General features: G+C 41.8%; 1 protein-coding gene and 1 pseudogene across 3 annotated transcripts in view; both read right to left on the bottom strand.

The window, feature by feature from the left end:
• The window catches only part of Rgs17 (regulator of G protein signaling 17), an 87013-nt gene that overhangs the window by 1969 nt on the left and 71059 nt on the right, over positions 1-13985 (bottom strand). For all 3 annotated transcript variants that reach the window (XM_021221406.2, XM_029533023.1, XM_021221407.1), the window contains 2 exons: positions 6640-6729; positions 5424-5658 (listed from right to left, as the gene is read on the bottom strand). In XM_021221406.2, the coding sequence (XP_021077065.1) occupies positions 5424-5658; positions 6640-6729 (325 nt within the window). The remainder of the gene's footprint in view (positions 1-5423; positions 5659-6639; positions 6730-13985) is intronic.
• The window catches only part of LOC110338154, a 2932-nt pseudogene continuing 2238 nt past the window's right edge, over positions 13292-13985 (bottom strand).

Here is a 13985-nt window from a genome sequence, read left to right on the forward strand (position 1 = left end):
AGCAGGATTCTGATCTAAAATCACATCTCATGATGATTATAGAGGACTTTTAGGACGGACATAACTTCCTTAAAGAAATACAGGAGAACATAGGTAAATATGTAGAAACCATTAAAGAGGAAACATATAAATCCCTTAAATAAATATAGGAAAACACAACCAAACAGGTGAAGGAATTGAACAAAACCATCCAGGATCTAAAAATGGAAATAGAAACAATAAAGAAATCACAAAGGGAGACAACGCTGGGGATAGAAAACCTAGGAAAGAGATCAGGAGTCATAAATGCAAGCTTCATCACACACAATACAAGAGATAGAAGAGAGAATCTCAGGTGTGGAAGATATCATAGAAAACATAGACACAATAGACAAAATAGAAAGAGAAAGAACACTACCTAATTGGTTCTATGAAGCCACAGTTATGTTGATACCTAAACCACAGAAAGACTCAACAAAGAAAGAGAACTTTAGACCAATTTCCCTTATGAATATTAATGCAAAAATACTCAATAAAATTCTTTTTTTTTTTTAAAGATTTATTTATTTATTATATGTAAGTACATTGTAGCTGTCTTCAGACACTCCAGAAGAGGGCATTAAATCTTGTTAGGGATGGTTATGAGCCACCATGTGGTTGCTGGGATTTGAACTCCGGACCTTCGGAAGAGCAGTCGGGTGCTCTTACCCACTGAGCCANCTCACCAGCCCTCAATAAAATTCTTGCCAACTGAATCCAAGAACACTTCAAAACAATCATTCACCATGATCAAGTAGGCTTCATCTCAGTGGTGCAGCGATGGTTCAACAGAGTGAAATCCATCAACATAATCTACTACATAAGAAAACTCAAAGAAGAAAACCACATGATCATCTCATTAGACGCTGAAAAAGCGTTTGACAAAATATAACACTTGTTCATCTTAAAAGTTGAAAGATCAGGAATTTGGGACTGGAGAGATGGCTCAGTGGTTAAGAGCACCGACTGTTCTTCCAGAAAGTCCTGAGTTTAATTCCTAGCAACCACATGGTGATTTACAACTATATGTAAGAAGGATCTGATGCCCTCTTCTGGTGTGTCTGAAGAGAGCAATGGTGTACTCATATACATAAAATAAATAAATCTTAAAAAAAAAAGAAATAAAGATCAGGAATTCAAGGCCTATACCAAAACATAATAAAACCAATATACAGCAAACCAACGTCAAACTAAATGGCAAGAAATTTGAAGCGATACAACTAAAATCAGGGACTAGACAAGGCTGCCCATTCTCTCCCTATCTATACAATATAGTACACGGAAGTTCTAGCTAGAGCAATTAGACAATAAGAGGAGGATACAAATTGGAAAGGAAGAAATAAAGACATCACTATTTGCAGATGATATGACAGTATACTTAAGTGGCCCCCAAAACTCCACCAGATAACTCCTCCAGCTAATAAACAACTTCAGCAAAGTGGCCACAGATAAAATTAACTCAAATCAGTAGCCTTCCTCTACTCAAAGGATAAATGGGCTGAGAAGAAACTAAGGAAATGATAACCTTCACTATAGTAACAAATAATATAAAATATCTTGGTGTGACTCTAACCAAGCAAGTGCAAGAACTGTATGACAAGAACTTAAAGTCTCTAAAGAAAGAAATGGAAGAAGACCTCAGATGATAGAAAGATCTCCCATGTTCATGGATTGGCAGGATTAACATGGTAAAAATGGCCACCTTACCAAAAGCAACCTACCATCTACCCATCAAAATTCCAACTCAATTCTTCATAGAGATAGAAAGAGCAACTCTCAAATTTGTCTGGAATAACAAAAAACCCAGGATAACAAAAACTCTTCTCAACAATAAGAGAACTTCTGGGGGAATGACTTTCCCTGACCTCAAGCTGTACTACAGAGCAATAGTGATAAAAAACGGTATGGTATTGGTACAGAGATAGACATGTAGATCAATGGGATAGAATAGAAGACCCAGAATTAAACTCGCACACCCATGGTCACCTGACATTTGACAAAGAAGCCAAAATCATTCAGTGGAAAAAAGATAGCATATTCAATGATGCTTGCTCAAGTGGTGGTTGGCATGTAGAAGAATGCAAATTGATCCATTCTTATCTCCTTGTACAACACTCAAGTACAAGTGGATCAAGGACCTCTACATAAAACTAGATACACTGAATCTAATAGAAAAGAAAATGGGAAAGAGCTTCAAACACATCAGCACATGGGGAAAATTTTCTGAGCAGAACATCAATGGCTCAGGCTCTAAGATGAACTATAGACAAATGGAATCTCATAAAATTGCAAAGATCTGTAAGGCAGACTCTGTCAATAGCACAAAACAACAACCTACAGATTTGGAAAAGATCTTTACCAATCCTACATCTCATAGAGGGCTAATATCTAATATATACAAAGAACTCAAGAAGTTAGTCTCCAGAGAGTCAGGTAATCCTATTAAAAATAGGGTACAACTGGGCTGTGGTGGCACATGCCTTTAATCCTAGTTTCAACTGATTCATCTTATTCTGAAATGTCACTGTCAAGTGACATCCTGCCAAACAACATACCTCCATAGTTTTGCTACAGTTCTCTTGCTTTTACACTTGAGGGAACTTTTTGTTTCTGTGGAGAAAGAAACTTAGGATTCGTGGCCAAGAGAGGTTTAGTTTCTTCCTAGAGGCATAGTGAAATCAAATCTACCGGTTGCTGTGGGTTAGTTTTTCAGGTAATTTTTCAGGTATATATATATATATATATATATATATATATATATATATATATATATATATATATTTAAATTAACACTAACAAACTACTAAGGTAAACACAAGACAGTCCAACATTCGGTACCCTGCAACAATAATGTCTTTTCATTGGTCTTTTGGGAAATGAAATATTTACCCTTTCCTTTAACTGGTGGCTTTTGCTCAGTGTTTTATAGACAGCAACAGAAAAACAACTTGGACAGAAGTTTTATCAGTTAGCAGAGAAAATGCTGCTGGGAGCTTCTGGAATACTGGTAGCATTTCAATACAAAAATGGAAGTGATTTAAGAGGGATTCATTAGAAGTGAGGCCATTGGTCACAATTACAATTTAGGGAGTGGGAAAGAATCACCATTTTACATGTCTTGAAGAAGAAGAAGCGTGGGTAGAGGGGGTGGCATCCCATGGAGGAGAGCTTGTCAAAGCACTGATGGCCACAGTCCTGTTCTAGGGGACTGTCGGCCAGGTAATGCTCAAGAGGCTAAACACTGGGAGGAGAAAATACCAGGTCCAGACGGTAAAACGTGTAGGTGAGCATCACAGACAGAAAGGGCAAGACAGGGCAGTGAGGAGAAGGGGCAGCCTTCGTAAAGCCACCGTGTTTCTGGGGATTGGTAAGCACACGTGAAGTCTGATACCCAGGATCCGGGGGACTGGGCTAACACATTATTCTAACCCCTTGATGGGAATGTTTCTCAAGAGCAGATTGACGTTTGCAGATTTAATATGATTGCTAGAAGTTCCTATGGATAACAAGGAAAACAGGCTAGCACATCTTAGAAAGTGTACGGGAATTAAGATAATTTCTATTGTCCATCTCTATCCAAGAGTTAGCGGTAAAGAAAGGTAGGAAGGGAGACTTTCAATATTGGGGGAAGAAAAAAATTTCAGCCTAAGAGGCAACACGGATACCAGAGGGTTTTATTTTTTTGTTTGTTTCTTTTGTTTGTTTTTTTTTGCTACCCAGAGAAGTGTTTTCAAATGAGCATTTGAGCTAACGGATAGATAAAAGCACAGAATCCTGGGCTCAGTTTCCAAAGGTCCAGATTAAGCAGCGCTTGGTGGGGATGCAGTGTGGGGGAAGCTTAGCCGTTAAAGCGATTTGCCTTGCAAGCCTGAAGACTAGAGTTTGGATTCCAGTCTCAGAAACTGATAGATCGAAAGAAAGGGAGAAGAAAGCCATTGGGGGGGGGGGCACAGAGGGAGGGAGAGCGGGACCTGGGTGGGAGAGGGGACAGGGAAGGGAAGGAGGAAATATGATCAAGTATGGGGGTGGGGGGTAGGACTAAAGCTCCAAGGGCCAGCAGAAAGAAACGAAACAGACAAACTAGCGAGGTAGGAAGTGGGGGGATGCTCTAGAATATACCTAGAGGTGAGAGACTCTCAGGACTCAAAGGGAGGGACCTTGGATGAAGTGCTCTACAGTGGGAAGGGGGAACTTGTAGAGTGTACCTCCAGTCAAAGGGACAGGACATCAAATGGAGGATAGGATTGCCATCCCACAATCAAAATCTCTGACCCAGAATTGTTCCTGGCTGAAGGAACTGCAGGGACAAAAAAATGGAGAAGAGAATGAGAGAAAGGAGGTCCAGTGACTGGTCCAAATTGGGATCCAGCTCAGTGGGAGGTCCCGGGGCCCAATACTGTTATTGATGCTGTGGTATGCTTGCAGACAGGAGCCTAGCATGGCTGTCCTCTGAGAGGCCCAACAACCAGCTGAAAGAGTCAGATACAGATACTAGCACCCAACCAATGGATGGAAGCCAGGGACCCCTGTGGTTGAATTGAGAAAAAGCTGGAAGAAGCTGAGGTGGAGGGTGACCTCATGGGAAGACCAGAAGCCTCAACTGACCTGGATCCCTGAGATCTCTCAGACACTGAGCCACCAACCAGGCACCAGCTGTCAAAGGCCCCGACACATACACAGCCGAGGACTGCCTAGTCTGGCCTCAGTGAGAGAGGATGCACCTGACCCTCCAGAGAATTGAGGCCCCAGGGTGTGAGGAGGTCTGGTAGGGTGGGGTGGGGGGCTGGCGACATCCTCTTGGACATGGGGGGGAGGGGGAGGGAGGAAGAGGTATGGGATAGAGATCATTCAGGGGGCAGACCAGGAAGGGACTGAAGACTGGACTGTAAAAAAGGATTAAATAATAATGATAATGATAATAATAATAATAAATAAATAAATAAATAAAACAGAAAATCCTCAGAGCAAGCAGGCTGGGGAACTCTAGGTTTGATTGCAGGACCCTGCCTCCATGAACAAGGTGGAAGGGGAATTAAGCATGATTCTGAATGCACATGCACCAATAGGCATTTGTTCACACACACACACACACACACACACACACACACACACACACACACGGAAAAGAAACAAAGAATTCCTGGGTAGGCTTCAAAGATTTGCTTTTTTTAGACAAATGACTCATCCAGGTGACTCTCAGGCACATGGCCTGTGCATCTTGTTTTGAAAAGCATCGCCCACTTTAAAACATAGTAATTTACTTACTTCTGCAGGGAATTAGTCATGGAGAAGAAGTACCTGTCACATACCATTTAGCCAGAGATAAAAGACCAAAGCACAGTGAGGAGACCTGGCCTTTAACATGGCTGGGGGACTCTGAAGGGACGCGCCCTCCGGCTTCTTACCTCTTTTGGCGACAGTATAGAAATGTAATCCTCGTATATCATCCTGGCCTTTTCTTCAACAGCCTTTTTGTTCTGTTCTTTCTTTAAGTCTTCACAGGCTAGCCAGAAGAGTAGGTTCTCTTCGCTGTATTCCGTTCGGAGGAACTCCCGGAAAAGGTTTCTTCCTGCAGGAGTCTTCATCATCTTGTCAAAATTCTGAGACCAGGACAAGACTTCATCTGCACTGGGGTTTTGGCTGCAGAGACAGAAAGAAGCCATTAGGAGCAACATCTACCTGGACATGCTGGCAGAAATGTGTAGTCGTGTGCTGCCCTCTACTGGTCCGGGTTTTGCTATTCCGCCTAAGTGGTGATCCAACATTGCTTTTCACCTTCTCATTTTAGAAAGACTTAGGCCAGTCAGTGGTGGCACACGCCTTTAATCTCAGCACTTGGGAGGTAGAGGCAGAGGCAGGTGGATTTCTGAGTTCGAGGTCAGCCAGGGCTACGGAGTGAGTTCCAGGACAGCCAGGACTACACAGAGAAATCCTGTCTCGAAATACAAAAAAAAAAGAAGAATTAGGTGAAGTCTGTTCTGATGGTTACAAAACCAGGAGCTGACTAACTGGGTGTTTTTAATGTACATACCTGTACATGTGTGTGTATGTGTACTTGCCCATGTGCATGTATGTGCATGTGCACAAGTATATGTGTATATTTGTGTCATGTGCATGTGTGTGTGTGTGTGTGTGTGTGTGTGTGTGTTTATGTGGTGTTCAGATTCTTATAAAATGAAGACACATTTAAAAATATTTCCAGTGGGGCTGGAGGAATAGCTCATCAGTTAAGAATACACACACAGGCTACTGTTCCAGAGGACCCAGGTTCAATGCTCAGAACCTGAACAGAATGAATGTGGTACACAGACCTAATATACAGGCAAAAAAAGATCAGTGCATGAGAAGTATTTTCAGCCAACAAGGGTAAAAGTCAAGACTTTTCTGTGATAGTTCATGCAATAATCTTTATTTACTAACAGAGAAAGATCAACTTAGACAATGTACCAGCTTGGAAACCTAGTTAAAAAGTCATTGCAGCCACAGAAGAGATCTTCCAGGCTGAGTTGCTTTTCATATCACAGAACCATTTGCGAGAGGACCACAGAGATGATGCTTGGGCACTGAGTGGACACACATGGCGTTTAAACACAGAAATGACTCTCTTTGCCCGACACTCACCATTCCTCTAGGACCTGGATGCTCTCCATTTTGGTGGTATGTGGGGATCTCCCCGAAGAGTCTCCTCTTTCCTCATTCCTGACGGTGAGGCTGTAATATAACACACTTTGTCAAGGGAATTGCAAATAGCCAAAGAAAAGCATCACTTTCGAAGGAGAAACATGTCTTGGGAGATTTCACCGTTGACCACGTGGGATTATTCAGAGAAAGGAATAGCAGCTTTAGATGGTGGCAGAGAGTGAGAGTTGATAAGTCTATACCATCTTCTAAAAATCATAAAATAATTCGGAATCCTCACATGGATATCACTGTCTACTCTGACTCCATGATTATATAACTTAAGTTACCTAAATTCTTTTTTTGTTTGTTTTTGGTTTTTCGTTTTTTGTTTTTCGAGACAGGGTTTCTCTGTATAGCCCTAGCTGTCCTGGAACTCACTTTGTAGACCAGGCTGGCCTCAAACTCAGAAATCCGTCTGCCTCTGCCTCCCAAGTGCTGGGATTAAAGGCATGCGCCACCAGTGCCCGGCACCTAAATTCTTTTATGTAGTTGTACCTTTATAGTTTCAAGATTGGACATGCTTCGATATTTGACATATTATTGAGTTATTTTTGAAAGTAGAGAGTCAGGGTCCCAGAGATAATGGGGTCACCAGAAGAGGTATTAAGAAGTTAGGCTGGAACCCCTGCTTCCCTGCACAAGCTAGGAAACCCCACCTGCCCTGCTTCCCCTAGCCCCACTTGCACAGAGAAAACTTCCTGCCTACTTGGCTCGGAGAAAACTCCAGGCTAACCTGTCATCATTCCTCATTTCCACATTTCTGGCAACCCACCCAAGAGTGCCTGCCCGGGGACTCAGTTTTTGTCCATGTTATGAACACAGTCACAGCTCCTAGCTGGTAGGTCCTCTCTCCTTACCCATGCTCTATGAAAAAACTCTCTTGCTTTAGCCTAGATGCATGACTTCACTGACCTCCACCCGAGAGATGCTTCTTAATAAACCTGCCTTCTACTTCTAGTCTGGCCTAATCTGGCCTATATCTGCATCACCCAGGGACAGAAAAAAATCCATTATAAGGGAAGGTGGAATAGTTCCAGGCCTTAGTTGGTTAAGACACCTACCTGCCTGGCAAGAGAGAAGGCAGGAAGAAGACTCAATGATCCTTCCTCAGGAGAAACTCAAGTTCCTGAGTTAATAAGCTGATATTTCTGTTGAGTCTAAGATGTCGGGTCTCATGAGAATCCTTCCGAAGCAAAAGAAGGTCCCGTGACACGTCTTTCATTGGTTCATTCATTCAGTGGAAGCTATTTTTCAGCAACACCATTTTCTTTGCATTGACATTATTATCCCCATTTTATAGGTGAGGAAAGTCAAGTTGGAGTGGTCTGGCAGGTTGATCGTAAACAGAGCGTCAGCTGTGTGGTATGGCTAGAGTTTGAACTCTGTAACCTGCATTTTTACTGAGTGCTTACTGTTAGGCACAATCATCATATTCCATCAAATACAACTGCGGTAGAAAGAAAGCCTTTGGAGTTGGGGAGATACCCATGGGTACCCATGAGGAGTCCTCAATCTGGAAAGTCTGGCTAGAGAAACTGAGAGACAGTGTCTCTCAGTGAACATATTCTTTTTTTTGGGGGGGGGGGGGTCGAGACAGGGTTTCTCTGTGTAGTCCTGGCTGTCCTGGAACTCACTTTGTAGACCAGGCTGGCCTCGAACTCAGAAATCCACCTGCCTCTGCCTCCCAAGTGCTGGGATTAAAGGCGTGCGTCACCACCGCCCGGCTCAGTGAACATATTCTAGAACTGTCAGGTTGGGGCAGGTAAAGATGGAATGTAGCTTAGGGAAGAATCTAAAGACTTCAGGTTTCTATTGGTGAGGCTGCCTTTGAGTTTAACGAGGCAGGAAAAGTAACCGCAGAAAGGATATTCATGGCAGAAAAGAGATTAATCGATGCTAACAGGATCCTTTAACGATGACGTAAAGTACAGTTCCCCCCTCCCACTCTGGGGTGCGGTGGCAAGATGGCCGGTATAGAGTCCCTGGTGAACATAACCCTCTGAGAAAAAGGGGCATCGTGGAAAGGCTCTAGAAAGCAGAACAAGCACTGAGCTCATTCCAAGAGGCACCAATACTGCCATACTCCAAGGAGAGCCCCCAGGAGAGGCTACCATGGCAGGGCTAGAGAAACAAAGACTTTAACGGAATGCAGAGCCAGAGGAGAGAGACCCAGAGAGCAGCCAGGTTTGATTCCCTCTAAGCATGGAGGTCCTGTGACTGTGCTTTAACTTCGAGGTAGCCTAGCAAACCACAGTCGTCTATACCTGCAATGCATTTAGCTACAGCATGTGTCATTGATGGGATCTATCGGTTCCTCTCTGTGGCTTTGAGTGAAGGCATTTCACTGGAATTTGAGTGGGTGAGATACACCACTGACATTATGCTGTCAAACTTCCCCACGTACATCAAATATGCACCCTTTGTGACTTTTACAAAAGCTCTTACTGCAATAGGAAGTCACTCATTTCCACTCAGTGTCCCAGAGAATGTTCCACACAAAATTGAGGTTACCGCTCATCTTATTCAACCTGAAATCCCTTCCCTCGGTGCCTCTGCTGTAGAGCAACAAATCTGGAGTCCTCGGGCATGATTCATACAATTCTGAGCATAAATTCTGGCTCCCATGTCTGTTCTTGTGATGTTTACAAACATCGCAAATGCTACCATATTAGAGCCATCAGTATAAAATATTGGATTGTGTTTACATCTCTCGTTTCTACAGATGGTAAAATATGGGCACACATTTGGACTAAAACTAGTTATGACAGCCATTCAGTAAATGCTTAACTGTTCACCACGGGTGCCGTTCTTAATTTAATACTGAGCATGGTCTTACCCTTCAATTAAAAAAATTGAAATTAAGCAGTGGTAGCCACAGAAAACAGGACAAGGATCTCCGGAGGCAGCTGGCTAGCAAAACTAGCCAAATGGGTGAGCTCTGGGATTGATTGAGTGGGTCTGTCTCAAAAAAGTAAGTTGGAAACAGACATCTGACATCAATCTAGGGCTTTTAGTGTTCTTGCAAGTCCTCTGTCATGCAAGCATGGATGCACACATATGTGTACCCCCGACAAAGAGAGGCGGGGAAACGAAGAGAAGAGAAAAAGATGAGGAGGCAACAATCATACCTAGAGATTGAGGTGGAGAAAATGAGCAAGGAGTTGCTGCTGGTCTGCCTGCCTGACCGGATCCGGACCCAACCACAATCACTTTCTCTTGGCTCTGTTCCAAGGATCCCTAGGCTTAGAGCTGGCTTTGATGGTAATAAGTTATGACTCCTATTGACTCTCAACATCTCAAGCATTCTGTGTGTTTGAAAGGTTGAAACTGAAGGCGCCAAAACGTTCTCAAAACGTTATGTGCCATCATGTTCATTGTCAATTGTCATAATGTTAATTTGACAGAATTTAGAACCACTGGGGAGAAGGGCCCCCGGGGCTTACCTGTGGGGGGCAGGTTATATTGGTTAGATTAGTTGGGATAGGGATCTTGATTGTAGGTGGGACGACTTTGGGGCAGGGGATGGTAGATTATATAAAATGGGGAAAGTGAGTTGAACACTAAGACACATTCATTGCTTCTTCTTGACTGTGGATGTGTATGATCATCTGCTCCACACTCCTGATGTCTTGATTTCCCTGTCATGATGGACTGTATCTCGAGAACCAGAACCAACTGTTCACTCCTTAAGCAAGTTTTGTTGTTGTTGTTGTTTTTTCTACTTTCAACCTAGGTAACTATGTAACTTTCTTTCTTTTCTTTTCCTTTTTCTTTTCTGAGACAGAATTTCTCAGAAACCCTCTGCAGGATTTCTCAGGATTTCCCTCTGTAGACCAGGCTAGTCTTGAACTCACAGAGATCAGCCCGCTTCTGCCTCCAGTGTTGGGAGTAAAGGTAGGTAGGTAACATTTTAAATGAACATTTCTATCTTCCAGTCTAAGACACAAAGACAATGACACACATACACAGTGTTCACTCTGGGAATCTTGATCAAAGTCTAAACACTTTAGGGAGGAGAAACATCAACAACTCAGGCTAGAGTTAGCAAAGCAAGTGTGGAAATGCATTAATTAGAGCCTGGTGAGATGAAGAGGGAGGAAATGTGTTTAGTCCATTCCAGAGAATAAGGACAGTGGGCTCTGGCTGTGGACTGTTTGTAAAGAACACTGTCGATTGTATTGGGAGAGAAACACGTGAAGCCAACGACGGGTTTCCTCACTCATTATCAGAGGCAGTGCACTTGGAAGATGGTCGATCGTTATAAGAAAACAATCAGTTCTTAGAAATGTCACTAGAAGAGAGTGGTAAACAGCTCAAAACCTTTGCAGTAGCCATGGTGATGTGGGAGAAACAGATGATATACTTACGCAACATGCATGAGGGATCAGTAAAATGCACAAACTTAATCCATTTCAACGGCAAAACTCCAGAAAGGCACCACCTTCCTTGGGCAATAGGGACTAAATTACTAACCAGCACCACTTCATTTACAAAGACATAGAAACTCAGGTTGACTCGTGCAGTGCCCACAACTGCAGCATGCTGGGCCCGATCTCCTCTAACTTCTGGCCTCATGCGAGCTTTGCTCTGTAGCATGACCACCACCTCTTGTTATAAAAGCTGTCTGGGATGTTTTTATCTTTTTCGTCAGTCACAAAAGTAGGCTGGTCTTAAGGCTATGGGAGGAATGCCTTCAATTTCGGACACAGAAAAAGTCAATTTCAAACCTAGGATGCAGATATTACCATTTCCAGATCGTGGTAATATGACCTGGTTTTGAATGGCGTCTATGCACCAAATAGTTTGTGAAATTTGTGTCTGGAAGTGTCAGGCAACACAAATGCGTACTTTTCTTGTGTTTAATGAAATGCTAAAGGAGACAAAACAGCATTATGCTGGGATTGAGAATGTAGCGCAGTTGGTGGAATATGTACTTGACATGCATGAAGCCTTTGGTTCAATTCAATGAACTTGCTTGAAACCATGTGTGGTGGAGCAACTTATAGTCTCAGCACTGGGGAGGTGGAGGCTAGAGAATCAGAGGTTGAAGGTCAACGTTATTAGCATGTTTGTTCAAGGTCATTCTGGGCTATGTAGACCATATCTCAAGAGAATCAACCAATTACACGACACCACATCACAAAGATTCGGGTTTTACAATCGTATGTCAAGTAGCGAAATAAGAATGCATTCAGCCTGTGTTAAATCCCTATAGTAAGAGAATCTGCTATTAAAGTTCTTTCCACTAGATGGCTGTGTTACCTTAGAAATACAAAGTTAAGTCGGTAGAAAGGCTGAAAAATCTGAGTACAATTACAATTACCCTTATTTGGAAAAATAAACATTTTCTTACATGTAACACATTTTGGTAATTCTGCCTTTCCAAGGACTTTGAGAATAGTTGTCCAGTTTTTCTGTGGATCTATTAATCAAGATGGAATGGGAGAGTGGATTTTCACCTTGAGCTGTGTGCAAACCTGTGGTTATTTCCCTCTTTGGGTTTTGAGAATGAATACTCTCTAGCCCCCAGTGACTTGACTTTGGAAAAAAAGGTCTTAAAAACCGCTGACATTGCTGGGTGTACTGGTGCACACCTTTAGTTCCAGCACTCAATTTGGGAGGCAGAGAAAGGTGCATCTCTGGGTTCGAGGCCATCCTGATCTCAGAGTGAATTTCAGGACAGTCAGGAATACATAGAGAAACCTTTTCTCAAGAACAAACAACACCAAGAAGAATAAAACAAAACAAAACAAAACAAAACGATGCTAGCAAGATCTTATTAACATCATCAATACAAGAATGATCCATCTATCTATCTATCTATCTATCTATCTATCTATCTATCTATCTATCTATCTATCTAACATGACAGCCAAAGCTACATAGTGAGACCCTGTCTCAAAAAAACAAAAACAAAAGAAACAAAAAACCATTTATTTCCTTTTAATACATGGAAAACAAAAATACATTTTTCCATCTTGATTCAATCTCTCTTTGTTCTTGACTTCCATGCATATATATGCTTTTAAAGATAGGTTCCAAAAATATCTTTTTTTTCTGTGTATTAAATTTTATTCCCAACCCTAAAACAGGTATTTTAGGTTCATTGACAAGCTTACTAGCTTTCAAATTTCTAACCTTATTCAACAAGAAACTACATGGTTAAAACCTAGACCTATTTAAGCTGATGTTCAGCTAGAAGATCAACATTTCTTTTTTCTTTTCGTTTTATTTTTTATTTTTTTAAACTTTTTAAAAAAGATTTATTTATTATATGTAATTACACTGTAGCTGACTTCAGACTCTCCAGAAGAGGGCATCAGATCTTGTTATGGATGGTTGTGAGCCACCATATGGTTGCTGGGATTTGAACTCCGGACCTTTGCAAGAGCAGTCGGTGCTCTTACCCGCTGAGCCATCTCACCAGCCCTTCTTTTTATTTTTTTAACTCTTTATTAAGAAGGAACCTATGTCAGCACTGCTATGTAAACAATGACAAAGATCAAAGGAAACACATCAGGGATCGTGTAGACAGTAATAGACATTGTCCTTTATATAACCAATGTATAATAGTTAAAGAGTTTAATCATTATTAAGCAAACATTTCTGCATACACAGCCTTCTCTTTATCTTTGTGTGCCTTTATCATTTTTTTTTTTTGACTTTAAGCAATTCAGCCTGGATAGCTTTATTTCCTGGGGCTATCTTCTGTGCCTTCTTAAGATCAGCCAATGCTTGATCATATTCTTTCAATCCTAGCCATCCTTGAGCTTTTTCGGTATAGTGCTTTAGTATTTGAAGGGTCCATTTCAAGAGCCTCCAAGCAACTGTCAATCGCCCCCTGCCCATCTGACATCTTCAGCTTACGAGCACCAACACTCAGCACACAACTTAAGGCTATAGGCTGCACTCTGGATGTATCCGCTTTCTCAATAGCAGCCACGAACTAGCCACGAACCTTAAAACCTTCGCATAGTTTTTAATAGCCAGCTCCCAATTCTGAGACTTGAAAAAAGTATTTCCAATGTTTTTAAGTCTTCAGATGTTAAAAAAATTTTTTTTTTAATCTGGCCATGGTAAATGTTCAAAAAACTGTGTCTTTAATCATCAGAAAACAGTGCAAAATACACAGCGGAGAGAAATCACTGCTTACAGATTAAGTCAACTAGATGTTAGATGAAATACTTCCACAATTATTGACCTGTATAATCCCTGATAAAGGGAGGTTAGTCAATTAGCAAAAGTTGAGGGGTACCTAGCAAATGGTAATGATAGGATCTAAACTA

Source organism: Mus pahari, chromosome 21, assembly GCF_900095145.1.
Source record: "Mus pahari chromosome 21, PAHARI_EIJ_v1.1, whole genome shotgun sequence".
Lineage (NCBI taxonomy): Eukaryota > Metazoa > Chordata > Mammalia > Rodentia > Muridae > Mus > Mus pahari.